At 28.9% G+C, this 22,246-nt stretch overlaps 4 protein-coding genes across 5 annotated transcripts in view; all 4 read left to right on the forward strand.

Annotated features, from left to right (window-relative positions):
• Positions 1-2,533: 2,533 nt before the first annotated feature.
• Positions 2,534-3,510, forward strand: LOC111043109 (dihydrofolate reductase). Its single transcript, XM_022327939.1, has one exon. The coding sequence runs from the start codon at positions 2,768-2,770 to the stop codon at positions 3,302-3,304; it is 537 nt and encodes a 178-aa protein (XP_022183631.1). The 5' UTR covers positions 2,534-2,767; the 3' UTR covers positions 3,305-3,510.
• A 1,127-nt stretch (positions 3,511-4,637) lies between these two features.
• LOC111043108 lies at positions 4,638-9,915 on the forward strand. The gene is made up of 2 exons (XM_022327938.1): positions 4,638-5,042; positions 5,760-9,915. The coding sequence occupies exon 2, from the start codon at positions 6,086-6,088 to the stop codon at positions 9,845-9,847; it is 3,762 nt and encodes a 1,253-aa protein (XP_022183630.1). The 5' UTR covers positions 4,638-5,042; positions 5,760-6,085; the 3' UTR covers positions 9,848-9,915.
• A 3,328-nt stretch (positions 9,916-13,243) lies between these two features.
• LOC111043165 lies at positions 13,244-20,259 on the forward strand. The gene is made up of 5 exons (XM_022328046.1): positions 13,244-13,331; positions 14,191-15,112; positions 16,112-16,253; positions 17,535-17,768; positions 19,028-20,259. The coding sequence occupies exons 2-5, from the start codon at positions 14,212-14,214 to the stop codon at positions 19,086-19,088; spliced, it is 1,338 nt and encodes a 445-aa protein (XP_022183738.1). The 5' UTR covers positions 13,244-13,331; positions 14,191-14,211; the 3' UTR covers positions 19,089-20,259.
• Positions 20,025-22,246, forward strand: part of LOC111043164 (bestrophin-4) — a 53,027-nt gene continuing 50,805 nt past the window's right edge. Inside the window, exon 1 of one of the 2 annotated variants that reach the window (XM_022328045.1) lies at positions 20,025-20,557. In XM_022328045.1, the coding sequence (XP_022183737.1) occupies positions 20,487-20,557 (71 nt within the window). In that variant the 5' untranslated portion in view covers positions 20,025-20,486. The remainder of the gene's footprint in view (positions 20,558-22,246) is intronic. The other variant, XM_022328044.1, reaches the window with a different exon arrangement.

Genomic DNA, 22,246 nt, shown 5'->3' on the forward strand with positions numbered 1-22,246 from the left:
TCCTACAGAAACAAACTTGAGACTTGGATACATAGATGACATTTTTAACGAAACAATGAGTAAAATTAAACTTGAACTGTCTGGTAAAAAAGTTTGGATCAGTATTGACGAAACTACCGACGTTGAAGGTAGGTTTGTTGCGAATGTAATTGTTGGTATACTTGAAGCAGATTACCCGGGTAAACAATATTAAGTTCATTCAGAACAATTAGACAAAACAAATTATTCGACTATTTGCAGAGTATTTGACAAATCTATTGGAATCATTGGTATTCAACACGAGGATGTTTTATTGTTTACATCCGACGCCGCTCACTATATGATAAAAGCTGGTAATACATTGAAAGCATTTTATTCCAAAATGATTCATATTACGTGTACAGCTCATGGACTCCACCGAGTAGCAGAGGAAGTAAGGGGAAAATTTAGTAATGTCGACAAACTTATTTCTAGTGTTAAAAAAATATTTCGAAAAGCACCAAACCGTGTTCAACTGTTCAAAGATGAAGCTCCTTATTTAAATTTGCCACCGGAGCCTATTATAACACGTTGGAGTACGTGGATCATCGCCTCGAATTACTATTGTGAAAATATTGAAATCATACGTACAATTCTCGAAAAACTAGACGCCGATGATGCTGTTAGCATCAAAGAGGCCAAAAAATATATTTCCAAAGCTGGTATTGAAAGAGATTTGGCCTACATAAAATCCAATTTTACAATTTTAACAGTTTCCATTACCAAGTTGCAAGAACAAGGACTACCATTAGCTGAAGCTATAAATGTATTTGAAAATGTTGAAAAAGTATTTGAAACTCTTCAAGGACCCATTGGAAAAGCTGTTTTTAATAAACTCAATAACGTCACCCACAAAAATGTCGGTCTTAAAATTTTAAAAAATATTTCAAATATATTATCTGGTATAACTATGAACACAGCACTTGAACCTGGACTTCCTGAAGACTTCTCAACAGATGATCTCGTGTACTTTAAGTTTGCCCCAATTACGTCAGTGGACATTGAGCGATCGTTTTCAATGTACAAGACTACTCAGTAACAATCGAAGATCATTTCACTTTGAAAACTTGTACAAACATCTAATTATTCAATGTAATGTTAATATGTTAATATGTAATATTATATGTAATATGTTTAAAAATATTTAAAATATATGTCATTATTAATTATAATTTATAATTATTTTTATAACAGAACAATCGCAGAATAAATGAGTACCACAAGTCGTTTACCACAATAATTCCGATATAATATTATTCAATTTTTTTTTTTAATAATAAAAGCTTGATAATTTTTTTTATACAAATATTTTTTTTTCGCATATTTTAGTATTTTTAGTGCATATTTAAGCGCTTATATGAATGTTTTTCAGAGCATATTATTGCGCTTATAACAACCTTTTTTAGAGCTATAAGTTATGAGCCCTGGTAATTATTATTAAGGTATGTTATTGAAATTTCAAATCAAAGATTTAACTTGAAGTAATTGTACACTGTGGATATTAATTATGACAATGTTTAATATTTAAAAAAAAAATTTATGAAGTGAGTACCGCGCTATTTTATATAGTAGGTACCTACCTATCGTAGTATCGTGTATTCATGTGGCCATGTGGGTCCGTTATAAAGAGGTTTACAGTACATACCTTATACATAAGTGTGTTTTGGTTCCTTTTGTGTCCCCCGCATTCATTCATTTAATTTGTCTTTTTTTTTCAGATTACCCTAATACATGTGTTAAATTTGAATTCAATGATATTGGTTTAGGGAGTAGCCAGGGGGTTAAGGTGGTTATTGGCTCTTTCCTTCTGCTAGACATGTATAATGCATATAGTTATGAATTGTGATGCTGCTTGCCCTGATCGAGCACCGAACACGTCCTGCTGTAATGCTGTGTCCTGTGTGCACGAATTTAGAATAAGATCTTAATTCGTGGCTGAGTGTTAGGACTTAGGATCGAAAATATTCTTTCTTTTTTAAACTATTCTTCATTAGTAGTATGTTTTTAATACGGGCATAGGCGCAATTTGGTTAGATCTTAAGATTTATGTCCATGAAAGCAACTCGTGAAATAATATTAAATGTTGACTAGTTATCGCAGGAAGAGTTCAAGGGGACCTCCACTATCATTCGTTAAAAAATTAACTATTGTGAGCATAATTGTGTAAGTTTAAGAATCAGAATACCCTGCAGTCTCTATATAGCTTTTACTACTTTCTACCTTCATCATTTTATATGCATTTTTTTCTGCTTCTCAAAATGCATATTATTGTAAATACCTGAGCAACCTCGTCCCCCTTCCAACTTTTATATTTATTTATTCAACTCTAGTTGATTTATATCTCGGATATACCTGTAATATGTGCACAGACAGCACAGTTTTTTCTACACATATGTAATCCCGATTTTTGTGTTTCTGACGTTTCCGTCTCAAAAGAGACGTCAGTTAGAGTTAGTACTGCCATTTGTGCCATTGTTCAGTGGTAGTGCGCATCCCCCACCAACTTCCCGGTGTTGGCGCGATCAGGTGGTTCTGCACGCACTAATCTCGTCAACTACGATGCTCAAAAAGTTATCTGTGTTCATAGATTTATTTTAGTATATACAATCTTAAACTTGGATCGTATTTTAATTTAAATGTCGTATACTATTATCTAATAGTTATTTGTTGCTCAATAATCAAAACAACTGTTTTTAAAATTTATTTTGTTACCATTTTTTTTGTTATTGATATTAATCCAACTGATAATATGGCTTACAGTGTTATAGCTGCAGTTTCAAAGAATGGAGGTATTGGTTACAAGGGTGATCTACCATGGAAAATTAAAAAGGAAATGGAATATTTCAATCGGATGACTACTCTTGTCAATCTAGAAGGTGCTCAAAATGCTGTTATTATGGGTCGCTGCACTTGGCAATCGATTCCAGATAAATATAGGCCACTTAAAGGACGAATAAATGTAGTAATCTCTAAGACTTTAAACAGTGTACCGGAAGGTGTTTTATTGTATCCCAAACTTGAAGAAGCCTTAAAAGCATTAAATTCCAATGATCATATAGAAAAGCTTTGGGTAATTGGTGGTTCAGGTTTATACAATGAAGCTGTAAAAGATAAAAATTGCAAAAAATTATTTATTACAAAAATTGATCAAGAATACATATGTGATACTTTCTTTCCTAATTTTGATCCGAAAGAATTTGAAGAAACTAATGAAGCTAATGTACCTCAAGGAGTTCAAGAAGAAAATGGTATTAAATATGAATTTAAAGTATTCAAGAGGTTATGATTATTGAAGCATATTAGATCGGTATTGTTATATTGATATATGAATAATAACCAGTAAGTCCCTTTGTGATTGTGAATGTATAATTATTTTAATTTTAAATAAAATCAATATTTTATACTTTTTTCTCCTGATAATACTTGTTTTGAACAAAGGTTTCACATGTCTTGACTCTTGTCCTAAAATAAAAGCTTAAGTAAATTATTAAATATTAATAAATTATTACATGTTTACATAACATTTTATATCCCTTAGCTTTGACACGAGTTGAAGAAGGGGAAGGATTTAGGTGTGTTTAACGCCCTCAAAATGTATGCCATTTATGGTTAATTAGTTTTTTATTTTGTATAATACATTAATATAAACAGTATTATAGCAAATTAAGGACGGAATTAGCTCATTGTCTAATCCTTGAATGCAAATTGAAGGACTAATTATAAAAAAAAATACTTCTGCACCTCCAGTGTTTCCATTAAAACTGAATTTTTGTCAACAGAAGTTTATAGAAGTATGTAAATATTGTCTTTTTTATATTAGCAAGGCGTTGGTCAAAAATAAAATAGTAATTTGAAATGTATTATTTGCACCAATATAATATAAACATTTTTTTTATACTGCGTACAGTTTAACTTTAATAACTTAAGTACTTAGTATATATTATTAGCTTATAAAAATATCTAACATTATGCATCATATCAAAAGAAAGTTCATCAGTTTTCCTATATTGAATTATACATACCGACAAGTTTAAGAAATAAAATTATTTTGCTGAAGTCTTCACAAATACATTTTATACAATGGATCATTGGTATTAACAAATATACTATAAGTATTTATTAATGTAAAATATTATATTATAATATATTCCATAACATTATGATTGAAGTATGGCTTTAGGACCCCAGAAAAATGTACAAACCCTCATCATAATTTGTACTTTTAAAATTTAAACGAATGTAATAAATTATTATTTATTACTATATTGTGGGGCGCATTGAGATTTCTTTGAGTAGATTTTTCGTCAGTACTGAGTTATTGGTATTTTGAACCTTTGAGGAAATTCGTGTGAACAAAAAATAGACAAAATAACCACAAATTATATAATATATTATAATTAATAAAACTTATGTTAGTCCGTCAATCTTCATAATGTTTATGAGATGAAGGAACGAAACGTTCCAACGAAGGCGGATCTACACATTTATAAATCTACCTGGGATACGGACTCGGGACTACGATATGAGAGATTTTTATTTATTTATTTTATGATATTAATATCTTGGTCCGTGGTTACGCCGGTGTTCCAATTGTTCCAAAAATCAAAATATTGTGTTACTATCATATTATTATTATCTCATAATAGATGCATATTTTTAAATAATATGTTATTATCATTATAACCGTTTTTGTGTTATGCTGGTGACGCTTAAAATTCCCGCTTGACGATCGTGATACTGTGATAGCCGACTGCCGACCAATATTTTCACAATTTTCAAGTATTAACTATCGGATTATAATCTTTAGTATTTTTACTATTTTAGTATATAATAAACCGCTGTCTCCTAAGTTCTATCTGTTAATTTGTTTTATTAATGACGAAATCAGTGACAATTTAATGGTTCATGACGGTGTTTTAACTATCCTTTGTAAACATAATTTAACGAATACCGGTGACGATGGATCATTAGTAAACAGTTAATTGAAATAATACGCGCCAAAAAAATGTCTTCATTACAAACTGGTAAATGGTTCTTTTTCTACCTAATTATAATTTGAAAAATTACATAAACTAATAAAATAATACATAATATATAATTATTAAACTCAATAGATAAGGATCCTTAACCTTGTATAATTTATATTTTTTAAATATGTATTAAATCCTTATTAACTTTAATATCAAAAAAATTAAAATATATTCATTATTGGTCTTATCCCGCTTATATTTTTTAATACAAACACACTTGGTTTGTGTTATGAATATAAATTATTAGAAAAAAAATATAATTTTACTTGATAATTTACTTTAATTAAGAAAATAATAATAACAATTTTTTTTTGTATATCACTTATTTTTTAACTTACAAGCAATATTTTTGGATAAAGTTTACTTTCTCATACTTTGATTTATAAAATTGTATGCTGTAGTAAAATTCTATGGCATTATTTTGTGCTTTTATTTCCAAAGCTTATTTACCAGGGTGTTATACCAAGTTTTTTTTTTGGTTTTTTTCTGGGTTTGTTTGTCCCACCTTTTAATTTACTTTACCTAATGATTGTTATTATTTTTTTTTAAATTTATATTATAAATTGTAATACAAACACAATGGCTAAATTGTCACTGTTTTCATTTTTAAAACTGAAACAAAGTTTTGTTTTGCTTTATGTAATACTATGGTAGATAATATTTAGTTTACAATACTCATAGATTACTTAAAAATTATAATTTTTATTTCAGAAGCTCGAGTGTCAATTGATGTGAGTGATGTAGTGGACATATTGACTCGTCTTCAATTAGGTGTCATATCTCAAGATTATGTAGACCAAGTTATGAGTAGCCATTACAGTTATTACAAATTTCCAGAATCATATGAATCAATTGTTATGCCAGATATTGATTTTCCATCAATTATAAATGATTCTTGTGAGTTATTAAACATTTACTTACAACAACCATCAGCTCAAATATTATGGGATCAGTTTATTAGTGATGATTCTTGTTAAGTACATCCTAAACCATTGAGTTGTTTGCTCAATTGTTACATTCATTATGGACTAAAATGTATGAATGAGCCTAGTGCTAGGAAAAATGGATTGTCTGCTACACGTTTATTTCTTTTAGCATCTACATTTATGGGTAGTAAGAATATTGGATTTTATCATATTAGCATACTCACAAAATGCACAGAGATAGTGAAGTCATGTATCGCCATGTTACATTTTACCGGAGGTATAAATAGTGGCGATGATATACAATTGGAAGAAGATGAAAAGATTGATTTAATGGCTGATTTATTGGCTATTGTGAGATCTATAGGAATAATGGTCAAACGATTTCAATTCTTTGATGAAATTAGCTCCTTAGATATGATTGTAGATATAATGATAGATGTAACCCATTTAGAACGTAATTCTGGCCATATTTTAGAACGAGTGCCTACTGAAAACTTAAGCTATGGCACATTAGCATTAAATGCATACTCAGGTTTGACAGATATGTTTAATGACAACTGTGGATCAACACTTGTTATAGGTAAAAAACTTATGCATTGTATGATATTAGGTTTATTAGTTGATGGACAGCGTGAAATGCAATTGACTACTAGACAATTTAATACAATTCGTGATCATCATTTATCATTTATTCGTAAAATAACTAAAAAATTGGGATCTCCATTTGAGAGTGTATTAGAAATACTATTGCAACATTTATTACATCGAGGACCTGAACGAAGTGAACTAAGACCCCGTCAATTTCAAATCATATTAGAAGTTTGGAGATTATGCCCAAATAATGTTCGAATTAAAATTAAATATTATTTATTACGTTTGGTATATGATGTTGATGTAAAATTACGCATCGTTGCATTGGAAACTCTTTTCAAATTACTTTCAGAACCTGAAGAAATTGAACCTGAGGACCCAACTATACTAAAACTTATGCCAACAACTAAACATGAATTCATTGTGGCTGTTATTCTTTCCAAATTTCAAGATTTATTATTAACAGTTCGTTCTAAAGCATTCTCATTATTTGCAACTTTAACAGCTGGTCCACCTACTGCTACTGCACATCAAACAGCTTTAGTCAAACGTGTACTTGTTGATCCTTACCTACAATTTGATAATATAAATAACACACCATTCTGCAAAAAAGATTTCCATGATTTTTATCAATATTTGGAAAGTAATATGGCCAATTTTGATCCAAATAATATTAACAATTTAAATATTTATCCTGGGGCCAAAATTTTATTGTGGATCTTAAATGTACATGCTCGTGATGAACGAACTTATATTCGACGAATAAGTCTTACAATTTTGTGTAATTTATTTCTTATAAATAATAAGTTCATGGAAAAATATTATTTAACATTATTGGTGAGTAGTTGTTCAGACAATGCAATGACCATCAGAAAAGTGGCGGTTTCAGGGTTAACTGATTTGCTTTTAAAATATCCAGATAATAAAGATGTGCTTAAGTATTGGTTTAAAGGATTAATTCATTTAGTTGGAGATCGAGACAAAAAAATTCAAGAATTGACTGTTGAATCTATGAATCAAGTTATTTTAAACAATATCAAACCATATTCTCCCAAAATAATTGATGGTAATGATCCATTAGATTATTTACCTTGGCGTGTATTAGACAATGTTTTAAATGAAAAAGTAGGGAAGTACATGATGTGTTTGTGTGAAAAGTGGCGCATCAATGGATTCATTACAGATCGTAATGTAAAAGAAATAATGACATATGTGGGTTCTTCAAATCAAGAATGGACTGTACACAGCTTATATTTATTACAATTAATATCACATCAATTAACAATTTCAAATATATCACCTATTATTAAATATTTTGATACTCAGTTTGATTTATGGTTTGTTAGAGAAGAAAATCCTTCGGAACTTAACATCTTGTTAACACATGCACAAATGACTATTGATATTTTATTTTTAAATCATAAACGCTTGGATAAAGAAACAAGACAAAGATTGTTAAACACATTTGAAGATCTTTTGTTTAATTTTAAAATACCAACTCGTCTTATATCCAAATCTTTGGATTTGTACACCGTGTTACAATTAGATAATTCTGAAAAACTAATTGCTAATTTAAAAAAATTGTTTCAAATAATTTGTAATTATATTGAGACATCTACAAATATAGATAATGAAGAGATTATTATTCGATATATATATACCTTGGGTGACATTGGTTTAGTACAGCATTTACAAATCAAAAATAAATTTCAACAATATTTACTAGGCTTTTTGGGAAAAACTGATGGATCTGTATCTTCAGCTCTTCAAACTATCGTTATCTTGACAATAGGTAAATTAAGTATTGTGGATGAACAATTTGCAAAAGAAGCAATAGTACAATATGGAGCAATACTGAAAAATCCATACCACCCATCAATAAAAATTAATGCTTTAACTGCTTTAGCTGATTTATGTTTACGCTGTACAACTTTAGTGGAACAAGCTATTCCAGAAATGTGTGTTTGCTTGAAAGCCGAAAGTGTTCCAGTCAAACGGGTAGCACTAAAACTACTAACTGGATTAATACTTGAGGACTACATAAAACTGAGAGATGTAGCTTTCTTTGCTTTACTGTGCATGCTTGAGGATCCTGATGATCAAGTACGGCAAGAAACGTCATCATTCATTGTGAACTATTTGCTGATCAAAAATAAAGACATTATGGAAAGGAAACTAATTGAAGTAATTTTTCATTTTAATGGCTATACTGGAGTACGGGCAAGTGGTGTTGAAGATTGTTTTACAAACCCTGAGCTAAAGGCATTTTTTTCAATGGAAGGAGATTCAAAGAAAGCATCACGACATTGTGTTTATAGATTTATGTTGACACATATGTTAGATGATAATAAGTTGAAACTTATGGTGAAAATATTTAATATTTTTGAAGACGTTGTTAAAGATGCCAGTGCGACAGCTAACAATGAAGTCAGAGAGCGCGCCACACAAGTTATGAGGGATGCTTTTTGGATTTTAAAAGCCAAAGAAATGGCTTTGGCATCTGGAAAACCACGTGATACCACCAAAGATGATGATCCAGGAACATTAGAAAAAGTGGCTGATTTAGCTAAACAACGAGTAGTTATGGAAACATACAAGATGGTGATGACTGACTACATAATACCAGGTGTGTTAAAATTAAAGTATGAATTAGAAAAGAACAAAAAAATACTACCTAATGTAATGAAAGATTTACGTGCCTATTTATGTGCTCTAACTTCAGGAAAATCTCCAATAAAGACTGAAATTGTGGAGTTGTTGTCAGTTGATAATGATCTAATGGCTGAAATTCTACATGATAATAAGCTAATGAAACAACACAATAAACATTTAGATGGTGAAAATGGTGTTGGAGAGTTGGAATCTGAAGATGATGATGATGATGATGATGACCCCGCTACACATTTAATGCAAGATTTGGAGTATGTTACTTGGGCACAAACAATGCAAATGCGTGAAAAAGCTGAGGAGTCTGGTATGGATGTAACAACACAAGCCCAAATGGAAGAGGAAATTCAACAAAAAGCATCTGAGATATCTATTAATGAAAATGATTTGCAAGATGTAGCAGCAGCCAATTTTAGTCAACTTACAGGGGAAGTGACCGTACGACCAATTAACACAGATAAGAAATCAGTTTCTAATGAAACATTTACACAAAACTCAATTTCTAAAAATAATTCAGCAATTAAATTGTCTGCTAAGAAACAACTATCTAATAAACATTCAACATCTACTGATGTAGATGACGATAACTTACCCGCTTACAGGTTGTTTGATTAGTGCAGATACATTTTTTTTTATTACCCTATGTAGAAAAGAGGTGTATATATATATGACGTTTATAAGTTTGTAAGTTTGATCTAATTTTATAATATTATTATTATTCAAGACGTTTGTTATTATAAGTTTTGAATTGAAATAAAATTGTTAATTTATGTACTTCATAATTTATTTTTATTCTTAGTAAATATAAACTTCACCTAGTTGAATGTGTTAATACATAAAAGTAAAATATTGGTGTTTTGTCAGATCACTAGTCCAGTGATCACACTATATCGATCATAATTGTACAAATGTTTGAATCAAATGTGATTTGTGTATATACTTTAAGTGATATGTTAAATCTGATAACATTTAAATTATTGGTAGTCAACTGAACTTAGAAATTTAAAAAAAGAAGAATGTTTTAGTTTATTTAAATACAACTCAATATTCAACTAAAATTGTATTTTCAAATCATTTAGATTACCTACTAAGTTATGAAAAACAGCAGATATTGGTTGAAAAAAGACATTAATTATCACATGTTCAAGGACAATTGCTTATTTTTGTTTTAGAAAAAATGTCATTTTTAGTTTACTCTTCTAAGTATAATAAAAAAGCAGCAGAAAAAACAAACAAAAAATTAAGGAAAAATGAGAATTTTTACATAAAATAGATTTTGGACTATGTAACTAAAAAAAAAAAAATACTTTAGACTTTAGAGACATGAAATTTTCATTGATTTTTTATATCTGCATTTGCTATACACCCTAAAATTTTCAAAATATTTTATATTTTTTTATAACTTGTTGAACTATTAACTACTACTTACTAGGAATTAGAATTTTTGATTTTCAGTCCGAAAACTTAAAATTTAATAGATGAATTATGGATTAAGTTATTTTGTTGTAATTTAAAATTATTATTCATAGGTACTTGAAACTAGTACTATAGTAATTATTATATTTATGGCAAAAATAAATTTAATCTATTATAGTACTAATGCTTAATAGTAAAGTAAGTTACTTTCACCACAGTAATATAATAAAATATACTAAATTACTCAGCAATATTGTAAGCTTACCTACTGACCGTCTTCGCTCAGAATCGTTTTTCATTTACAATGATTTGATATCATTGAATTCAAATTTAACACCATCCATTACAGTGACCTGCTTGTAACCTACTGTATAATAGAGCAACCTCCATTTACGCGCTATTTTCTTCAAACATTGATAAAAAAAATGTTATATAGTTAAAACATTTTTTTTTCGTTTAAAGTTTGAATTTTTAAAAATTTGAGAAATTGTAACAAGATTCCTCATAAGTTATTACAGTAGTTTAGTATTTAATTTAATTAGTTCCAAGATAATAAATAAGTAATAATAATTTTTATTTCTACTGAATTTCTCATGGAAAATATTTTCTGAATTTATTATTGTTTGTTAATTATAATTTATAAATTGTGTATAATGCTATAAACCAATTAATTGATTTATGAAACTAAATAATAATACTAATTTAATTAATTTAATTTTGATCAAGCATTCAGATACTGGTGTAACTTTGTTGCTCGTAGCAGTTCATGGATTAAATGGTTATGTTACTATACTATACTATATATTATTAAACTTAAACATGGCCCATGGGTGCTTAATCTAAACATTCGAACCAGGGTGTTCAATATGGATGCAGCTATTTGGGCAACAGAGTTTAAACAATTTGAGATTTGATTATTAACAACTAAGGCATTCATGCACAGACAGATATCCAGAAAAACTAAAATTCGGTTAATTTTCGTTTTTATTAGTTATTACTTATAAATTATAATGAGTATAATATAATACTGAGTACTGATTAGTGATTACTGAGTATATATAGTTTTATAGTAGTTTTATAGTATTATAGTTTGAAGTGAATTTGCAGTCCAATTACTCGCATAGGCTGACTCCTATATTTGTACTATATTTCCATCGGACGACCCAATACTCCACAGTTGGATCGTATTTATAACAGCTTAGCTATTTAATTTTAAATGTGATATATTAATTTTAAATTGTTTTCGTTTTTGGATATCGCCATATTGGTATTTGTATTTTCTGATTTCGATTTCGGTTTGACGGTTTCAGATAACGGTATTTATTTTTTCCGATTTTGATTTCGGTTTTGAATATCGCTATAGATTTTTTTCGTTTTCGATTTCGGTTTTGATATCGTTTTCGGTTTTTAATGGTTTCAACCGGTATTCAAAAACGGTATCCAATACCGGTTTCTAGCTCTGAATTAAACGCTAAACTTAAAATTATACGGGCTCGTAAAAACTCGAGCACATTTGGTTAGTTGTACAACCAAATCCAATGCTTTATGGCTTATGCCTATATAATAATATTTATATTTTATATTATAGGATTTTCAATACATCGACCGTTGTTAATTAAAAATACATGTCTAAATAATTGAAAATGGAAAAACCATATTGACACGGCGTTAATCGCTACTTGTTCAAAATCGTTTATTTTTCCTAAATTATAGTAAAAAATATTTAATATTATCGAGCAAATAATTTATAATAATAACAACATATAACATTTAATATAATCTTGTATAAATTAAACAGTTTCGGGCATAATTTAAAGGTCACATGTAAAATCCTAAATTTTTAATTTTTAAATAATAATTTTTTTTTTCAACTGATGAAAATCATAAGATGACCATCATTTTGATTAACATTTTTTATTACAAATTTGTGGTATTAACAGATAAATCATTTATATCGGAATGGTGATTTGTTGTTTACAGGTGCTCATGGTTTTCTAAAAGTTTAATATTCTACAACATAAAGCTTTTATAAAACTTACTTAATAATAAAGTTAGTATTACGGATAATTTGTATTGTCCATACCTAATTGGGATGTGTTTAAGTATCTGACGTCTGTGAATTAAAATTAACTTCGATTAATTTTAATTACCTAATTAGTAATTTCTGATAGGTGATATGTACTGATGTCAGAAACCAATTGGTAATTACATAAGCAACTAGTTTATTAATTATAATATATAATCAATGATCAAAGTAAGAGTACGTACATGGTACATTAAACAATTAAAATAAAACTATAAAGTTTTAAAAATAAATTATTTACTATAAAGTGTTGAAAGTTCATTAACTTTAGACAAACGTCGAAATTAAGTATTAAATTTATTTTCTAAAAATAATTAATTATAACGACACTTCAAATGTGTTAAGAAGAGTAAAAAAGTATGCATGAACATTTAAGCGACTAAATATAGTTGGTCGATGGTTTGTCGTCTTGGTGACGTATTATAAACAAAGTCATTATACCGGCAAAAACGCATGAAAATACGGTGAAAACAATATTTTCTCAAGATCAATAAATTATGAGAAGTTCATGTAAAAGACAAATCAAATACGCTTAGAAGTGTTTGTGTCACTGTCGGAGTCGAATGTACCTACGCATTCAAATCTTCATTCTTAAAATATGTAAGTACTAAAATAAATAAATATTAATTCAACTAAATAATTTAAATTAAATATAGGTACACTAAAATAATTATAATATAATACAATATTTTCACCATATCACGTGCAATACGTCATATCATTTTTGCAATAAATTGTGTGTAGTTCTGCAGGTGTTTATGATAAATATATATACACCTATATTGTTTATTGTATAGAAAGCATCAGTTACTAGGCTACATTTTTTTTTAATTTGTTTACAAATTGTATTTAAATTATATAACATATTTTTAAAATAATACAATTTGCGTATATATGTATATATTATATAATATATCTATAAAACAATATTGAATATTATATAGTTCATATTATAATGTTCTCATGATAAATATATTTTTCCATTATCTAAAAGATTCTTATGTTAATAAGAATTATGTAATATGATAATATTTTAACTTTCAATTTAGTTATTAACAATGTGTATTGTGTAATAAATGATATGAATACATTTATGTAAGTATACAAAAAAAAAAATTTTACTAAAAATTATACAAAACGGACAAATTATCATTTAGGTAATATCTATCAGTGGACCTCAAATTGAATTACTTGTTGGAGTCAACATTTTATAGTAAAATTGTTTAACTAATCTCTTAACTTTTTTATTTTTGAATCAGCCTATCCTTCTTTTTATTTATTTATTCAAATGTATTTCGATCGAGTTTGTAATTGAAATTATAGCATGATACATTTGTAACAAAAAATGTAAATTAATATTTACATTTATGCGGTGTTTTTGGGATTTTTCGGTTATGTAGGCATTCATGTGTATAATATATTATGATATAGCTAATTAAATGTATATTACATATTTTAGGTAAATTTAAAACTGTTTGGAATGTCTAAAGACGTACTAAATAAATATTGTACAGATAATCAAAAGTCCAAAACTTTGTCAAACATTCGAGCAGACAGTCAAGATTATGATAAAAAATTACTGTCAAAAAAAGCGTGGTTGCAAAAAGATTCAAATTTCAATAAAACCGAAACTGATAATATTTGTAGTACAGAAGTAATTTCCCGTTCTATAAATAGGCTTTTAAAAAATGAAAAAAAATCTAGACCCACAGCGAACCCGACTAAAGTATGTTTAAAACCGGAAGTTTTACATGAATCTAAAGAACAGTTTGCACAAAGAATAAAACAGGCTTGGATAGATCGGGAACAGTCAAAATCATGTATTAATATTTATTTGGCTAGAAATGTTATCGAAGACCCTTTGATGGAATCTATAGATCATGTTCAGGAGTCTTCAATACAAGAAGAGGAAAAGGACCCTAGTCGAACGGCGTTGGAAGTACAACTCCAGAACCATGCGGGAGAAGGTGAAAATTCACCAGAAGACTCTAGCGAGGAGGAAAAACCTCTTTCGGCTGCCGCGAGAAGAGTTAGGTTTTACAAGACTGCGAAACAACAACAGAACGAAAGACAAACTTTGACGAGAGCAATGTCGGCGCCTTCGTCGAGACAACAAAGCGTGCACCCTACACAAGAATTTTATTCGGGAAGTTCACGGAGAAAATCTCAAGATGTTCATAGATTCCCGACCAGGAAGCTGAAATCTTGTAGGAGTAAAGCTTTCCATAAAAGCATTGATGTGGATAGTCGTATGTCAAATGGTCAAAAGTTTGGCAAAAAAAATCAAAATGTAGAAGTGGTAACGATGATGTCACTTTTAAGTCCAGTTGGAAGTGATGTAGAGGAATCACCAACACCGGATGACGTATCCACAAAAACCGGTAAATTATTGTTTTAATCACCTGCTTAACTAATAAAATTAAAAACTCATAAAAATATTATTTGATTATTATCGAGTGAGGTTAAATTGGTAGAAATGCAAAACATTATCATATAGTTTGCAGGTCCACAAAAGCGCGATATTATGGCTGATTTCTCTGTTCGAGTACAAAGTGTTGTAATTACACTTTCATTCATTTTCAAAACAAATAAGTAGCCTAAAATATTCTTTTACATAATTTAAGAAAATATAATCTAATTATAATAAAAAAAATCATATCATAAATAATATAGTGTTATCCAGTGTCCTATTTATATCATATATTCCAAATAATAATATAATGAAATAAATATTTTTTCTTTGATTCACTTTTTGATAATAAGTTTTATATTTAAACAGTGAAATTAAGAACATTTATAAAGAAAATCAATTTTTACTAGCTGGTTTGTGTTATTAGTACCATTATAAGCATGCATTAATATAATAAAAATAGGTACTTTTCTAGGAAGTTACATTAGTTACATGTAATGTATTAAATAATACATATTAATGAAAAGTCATTAAGATTTTATTATTTGAACCGAAGTAGCCATTTTAGTCAAATTTACTAAAATTAAATGTTCTTCTGTTAATAGTTGACTATCCAAAGTTATTCCTGGTAGACCATTTTCCAAGTGCGAATTATTATTGATATAAGTTTGAATGAATTTGTGTTTAAGTATAATTTGTTGAACTTTGTATCTACTTGTTGTTAAAGACGTTATCAACTGCAAAATAAAAATAAAGTTTTTGTGCTAATGTTTACACGTTATGCTAAAACTTTTTAAGCTACTTAATAGTTTTAAAAGAATTATTTTTACATGCATTTAATGAAATTAGTCGAAACTGCGTTACTAATAAACACTATTGTAAACAGTAGTTAGACGAATTCAACAGAAATTCTCAAATAGAAAACAATTATTTTTTCAATTTATAATAATGATAATTTATTATTTTATAGTTACCTTTCCTCAATTTAATAACAGTATGCGTTATCATCAAAAATCATTTGATAGCGCAATGACATCGATTGGAAAACCAAAACTTCTCAACAATCGTGTTGGAAAATCATTGATTAAATCCAGAACAATAGAGATAACAAGGTATAATAAAAATATTGTATTCGTATAGATTTTACTTAGTGTAATTAGTTATTTGTATTTCATAAAATGTTATGCAGGTGTTTAATCATAAATATATATGAATATTATTTCATTGAAACATTTGATTTATCAATTTAAATTTACAAACAAAAGAGGAAATTATAGAATGACTTAAAAATGTGTGAACTAACCTGCCTAACTAAGGTTGCAATATAATATTAATTTGCTATAATAATAATATATAATAATCTAATATGCATAGAGTTTTTTCCAAACAATAATATTTTGCCTGGCCTGTAGACAACTAAATATACAATAAAGAGTTGTGGGTTATATTTTATAAGGCATTCAACTTCCTTAACATTTTCATAATAACTATTTGGCTTACATTATATTCAATAGACAATATTATTGCATTTAACGTATTATTATTTCTTTACATAAATAATCATTTTTTGTTCGCTAATAGCTGTAATGTCTAATATATATAATGTTGAGTTTGAGGACATAAAAATAATTGGATAATGTTATAATGCAAATCGTATTTTCAGAAAATAATTTGTCATGATATATATACAATATACATACACCATAAGACAATATATCATATATGTGCTTACTGTCATAACGTGCATGTTTAGCTTTTAATAATATTATAGGTAGGTAGTACACGTTTTAGAATTTTATAGATGATACGCAGCTATTATATCGAGTACAACACATTGACTATGAAGATATCTTTATTTTGTAATAGTTAAAATCGCATACATTTCTTTAACGACATGACCTACATTATGAAACCTTACATATTGTATGGTCGGCATGCTATACATCCATCATTTCAATTTATTGAAAATTATCCGAGTTTCAGCAATAATTTTACTGCGTGTAAACACGACAAACTATATACCTAGTATATATGTACCTATTATCGATGTACCTATAGGTATCTATAATAACATATAAATGGGAAAAAATATGCCGAATGTGATGTCAAAATTACATACAACTATATAAAATGTTTATCACGCGAATATCTTACCTTGTCGAAATCACCTCATCGAAATGTTGGTAGTGTTTGGGTTGTTCTCCATCGTTATAGGCTATACATTATTGTTATATAGTATTTTATAGCTATTTTATCATCACTATACAAAGTACTATTTTGTAGTGACAGACGAAAGATGAAAATCGATAATGTTGTGTACGTCTCATTTGCGTTTGCAATATTGATTGTTTGAATGAGTAATATTAAAATACGAGGTTATCGTTTAATTTCAGGGATGATGATGAAGACGACGGGCCAGTCGTAAAAGAAGTAGTCATTTCTAAACGTGGAGACGGTGACGACGACGACGAAACGCTGCAGGACAAAGAAATCGCACAGATCGACGTCCGCTGCGACGTACTCGACGGCCAACCTATGCTCAAGTCCGACAAAGAGAAAGAATGTTGGGCTCTTTTCAAGAAAATGACAGCCAAAGGAGTGTCCGTCACTTTTGATACCGTATTGAGGTTCGGTTTGTGCCGAATATTATTCGAAAGTATATTATAATATATATAGTATAATATAGAATATCACTCGTTGCTGTGCTGTTGTATACGATCTACACTGTACAACTATAGGTACAGTGTACTGGTACACTCAGCATTGTCGCATCTATAGGGTGTAGATGAGGGGTGGGGTTAGGGAGCGCTTAACATTTAGCACTCCCAGTTTAAAAACTAGCACTCCCAAACTTTCGATATCTAGTTTTTAATCAATCCATAAAAATATATAGCAGAGAGTAAGCTTGAAAAAAATGGTGAACACGCTGGTCATAACTTAGAATAATTAAAAACGTCATTATGTTCATCACGATTATACAAATTGTCAATTAATTCAAGCAGTTTCCATCACTATAGTAAATTATGCCTATAGGCTATAGCATTCATCTGCTACGTGTGAAAAATTCTTTTCAGCCATGTAAGGAATTAAACATCGAATTGAAACAATATAGTAGGCATGAGACAAAATTGGTTTTCAAATCTGTAGTTTATAAGCTGTATGTAAAAAATACACCCTGCCAATACAATTTATAATCAAAGCATTCTTAAAAGGTTTGCTTAAGCAACAGACAAATTAATGTATGTTTGCATTTTTTTAATAAATATGAGTGCCTAATACCGTTACGATTTTATTATATTATCTAAATGGAGTGGAAATCTTCCTTATATTCCACCCTATGAATTACTCTAAAAATGTTTTCTTAGTTGTGTCTATATGTATATACTGGGCAGCCTGTACCACAATAAGTGCACATAATATCGCATAAGAAATTATAAACCAACAGTCCACTTAAGCCCTGTTTAACGGAATACTATAACAACTTTACAATAACTTTTTTAGAAAATTAATATAGATACTATTTTATGACATTATTTAATGCTAAACAATATTAAATTGATTCTTCCGTCAGCCATTGCAAATTCATTAATAGCTTCGTTCAATCTTCGCATGGCGGAAAATGTTTGTTGACATACACATAGCAGAGTTAATATTGTAATGTTTTCTATCATATATATTATATATATATATTATATATGACCTTGGTTTTTTTTAGAATTTTTTAATGTGCACACAGTCGTCATGTCATGTCATAGATATAGTAGATATTAGGAGGGGGTGCCAATTATAGGCCTACTTGCTTATTTTGCCTATATACCTACATATTATACATCATAGCATCTCCGCGATAGCGTTTAATAAAATTTGTTATCGGTGTGTGTTTCAGAGGAATGTTAACACCGACTGAATATAGACTGAGAAAAAGCGAACTCCTGTTATTTGGATAGACATACGCAATTCGCATACACTTTACATATCACCTACAACCTATATAAATATTACATCGATATCGTTACATGCAATCGCAGTCATATAGCCGACTACGAAGTTCCTATATACATATTATTTTATATTATCTTCGGCATACCGACTTGCATCGTCTTCGTCGTATAAGCTTATTTATACTATTACACATTATACGCGGTAATAACAAAATATTGATGTATTATAGCTAGGTTTAGGGCCTGCTGTACGGGGTAATAAGAACAAGGCGAAGAACGTCGCCGCGAACATAATATTATAATATTAGATTATGTGGCTGTTGCATTCGCGTTGTTATATTATGTACTTTTGTCCCATGTCGTCGTAGGCCCTATAAATATTATATTACCATAATTTGTTTAATCGTCCGGGGAGACACATAGGGCAAAGTAATAGAAAATAAAAAATGTTATAAGACGCATAATATAAGTGACCGTAAGTATACCCTATTACGCATTATACGACATAATATTTATAAGCAATACGCACCACCGCGGAGACACTTTAATGTTAAATTATTTTTCAATGTATTATACCTACGCATGCGGCTGTTATTAAATGTTAAACTTACATTCGCGTATTATTATATTATAATAACGTATACATTATATAAAGTTGTACTCCAGCTATAAACATCAAACATATATTATACATACAACATACATAATATTGTACGTAGAGTCGTAGACTGCATCGTGATGATTATGATGATAATAATAATGGTAGCGTTTGCTTACTTCTATACTACCTGTGCCCATAATATACCTTATACACTACACCGGTACACCATGCAGGTTTTCAATACATAAAACGATCGGACAGATGGTGGGAGAGCAGTGAAAATAACGCATACGTAGTCCGGTGACGGTCTGGCGGTCTCAACTCCCAGAACGATACCGACAGAAGTGGCAGAACCGTACGGACGGCAGGTCGAACGACAGATTTGCGAGTTCGAGCGCGCGCGTATGTGTAATAGAAATAATAATAATATTAATAAAATATCAACTCGTATTCATATTATATTGTATTAATTTTATCTCCGTCGAGTTTGTCGTTATTTCACGGATACGTCTTCTAAGTGTTGTTAACTAATAATATAAGAGTATATTTTTTTTATCGTCAATAAAACAAAAAAAACAAACCCGTTCATCGATCTTCGACGTTTTTTGTGATATTCCTCTGGTAATCTATACACACATTGTTTAAGTCGTCGCAGAACGGCATAGTGCGATCCATCACACAGTAATTAAATGATATGTGATTACAATAACAATAATAATAGTACCTTTTAATATGTGACGATGAGTGTCCGTGGTGTTTGACGAATACGCGATCTACGTGAGGATTTTACGCGCTTTGAAATTATGACCGTTTCGTACTCGCGTCTCGTAGCCAACGGAAGTAGTTTTGGATGTTTTGGCAGTATACTTTGCAAGTGAGTAGAAAGTCTTATGGTATATTGAAACCGATTTTTTTCTCCTATTAAAATACATATTTTACACTTGAGACGCAGTTTGACAATATTACTATTGTAATATCGTTCCATGACAGTTGTATATGAGGAAATACCATAATTTATACTCGCCTGCAGATGGTATAATATTGTCTCCATGTTATCAGATCGATCTAAACGCTTTTACGCTACTTTTGATAGCATAGTGTCAATTATTATATTATGATAGAAAAAAAGTATTGTGTTTGTATTTACAAATATGCTACATAATCTTCAAACTAGCCATGTTAAATACTATTTTTAAAATGCGTTGGTTTTCTTTTTAATTTTAAGAGAACTGAGTACTTGTATTGTTTGTGGATATACAGTAAGATCGTTTTATATGATATTTTAAAATTTAAACAAAATGTTTGCCCAATATTTCTGTGGCGATAGATGAGGCCATGAGGGTCTATAATAAATAATAATCAAACAATTAGTTTTTTGAAAATACTAAATATTAAAATATATAAAAGTTCATAGTTTAATGGTTAGGTACCAAAATTAAATTTATCGTAATCCCTTGATGTCGAGGGTTATTATTAAATAAAAAAAAATAAATACATTTATTATAATTGTTCAAAATAAATTTATTGATTGCCTACCAAGTATTATTTTTCAAATAGGAATAATAATAAAATGCCCATTATAATTTCCAAGTTGGTTAATATGACGTACCTATAGTACATCGGTACGTCCTAAATTATATAGTATTATTTTATTTTGGATAATCTAAAAGTAATTGATGCGTCAAATTCATTAAATAATAATTATTATAATATCCTCTTCGTCGATGATGTTTTTGGTGAAAATATATCAAATATTGAGAGAGTTTCGAATAAACCAAATCATTTAAATTAGTGTACTACTAGTATTACCGAGTTTGCAATCAAAAAGTTTGCAGTTAATAATAATGGATAATAATAACAATAACAATAATAATAATAATAATAATAGGAATTGGTGATTTTGTAAACATTATTATACAATATAAAATATACTGTATCGATATTAAAATATTCATGGAGTAGGTACCTATGATGAAACTGGTTTGTTGTAGTAACCTAACCTAACCTTTTTTTTTATAGTCTAGGCCCTTCGGCGATGATTTTGCGATTCAATCAAAATTTATATAGGTTACGTGAACTTCGGTTTTAGTGGCTAAATAATTTTAAAAAAATTGAATTTATTCCAGTTAAATTTTGAGGTCATATTTTAATTTTTAAATATTAATTATTAACTACTACCTAATTAGGATTGAAAACTATGTACACATTTTACTCGAGTATCGTAATATGATGCTCTGAAAATACCCGTTAATTGTCTGTATACAATTATAAGTGTTAGGTCTTAGGTTTATTTTGAAATATTAAATTTATGAAATAGCCGTTAAGTTTAAAGTTCCATATTCATATAGGTATTGAAAAATATTCTTACAATTGTATTTAATAATCGATTTTTTTATTCCATTAAGCATACTTATGTAGCTATAATATGTTACTCGTCATAGACCATAGTGCCATCTATGAATTCGTATATCTACACCTACTGTACCTATACGCATATAAAAAAAATGAATACTATAAAACTTAAAAATACTATACCCTATTGGTTTCTAAATGAATAGTAAAG

This window comes from Myzus persicae, unplaced genomic scaffold (assembly GCF_001856785.1).
Source record: "Myzus persicae strain clone G006 unplaced genomic scaffold, MPER_G0061.0, whole genome shotgun sequence".
NCBI classification, from domain to species: Eukaryota; Metazoa; Arthropoda; class Insecta; order Hemiptera; family Aphididae; genus Myzus; species Myzus persicae.

Bases quoted from the DNA above. Each gene is read 5' to 3' on its own strand.
- LOC111043165 (XM_022328046.1), top strand. From the start codon at position 14,212: ATGTCTAAAGACGTACTAAATAAATATTGTACAGATAATCAAAAGTCC. The intron at 15,113-16,111 runs GTAAATTATTGT...ATTATTTTATAG, and splicing joins TGACGTATCCACAAAAACCG to TTACCTTTCCTCAATTTAAT. The intron at 17,769-19,027 runs GTTCGGTTTGTG...TGTGTGTTTCAG, and splicing joins ACTTTTGATACCGTATTGAG to AGGAATGTTAACACCGACTG.
- LOC111043108 (XM_022327938.1), top strand. From the start codon at position 6,086: ATGAATGAGCCTAGTGCTAGGAAAAATGGATTGTCTGCTACACGTTTA.
- LOC111043109 (XM_022327939.1), top strand. From the start codon at position 2,768: ATGGCTTACAGTGTTATAGCTGCAGTTTCAAAGAATGGAGGTATTGGT.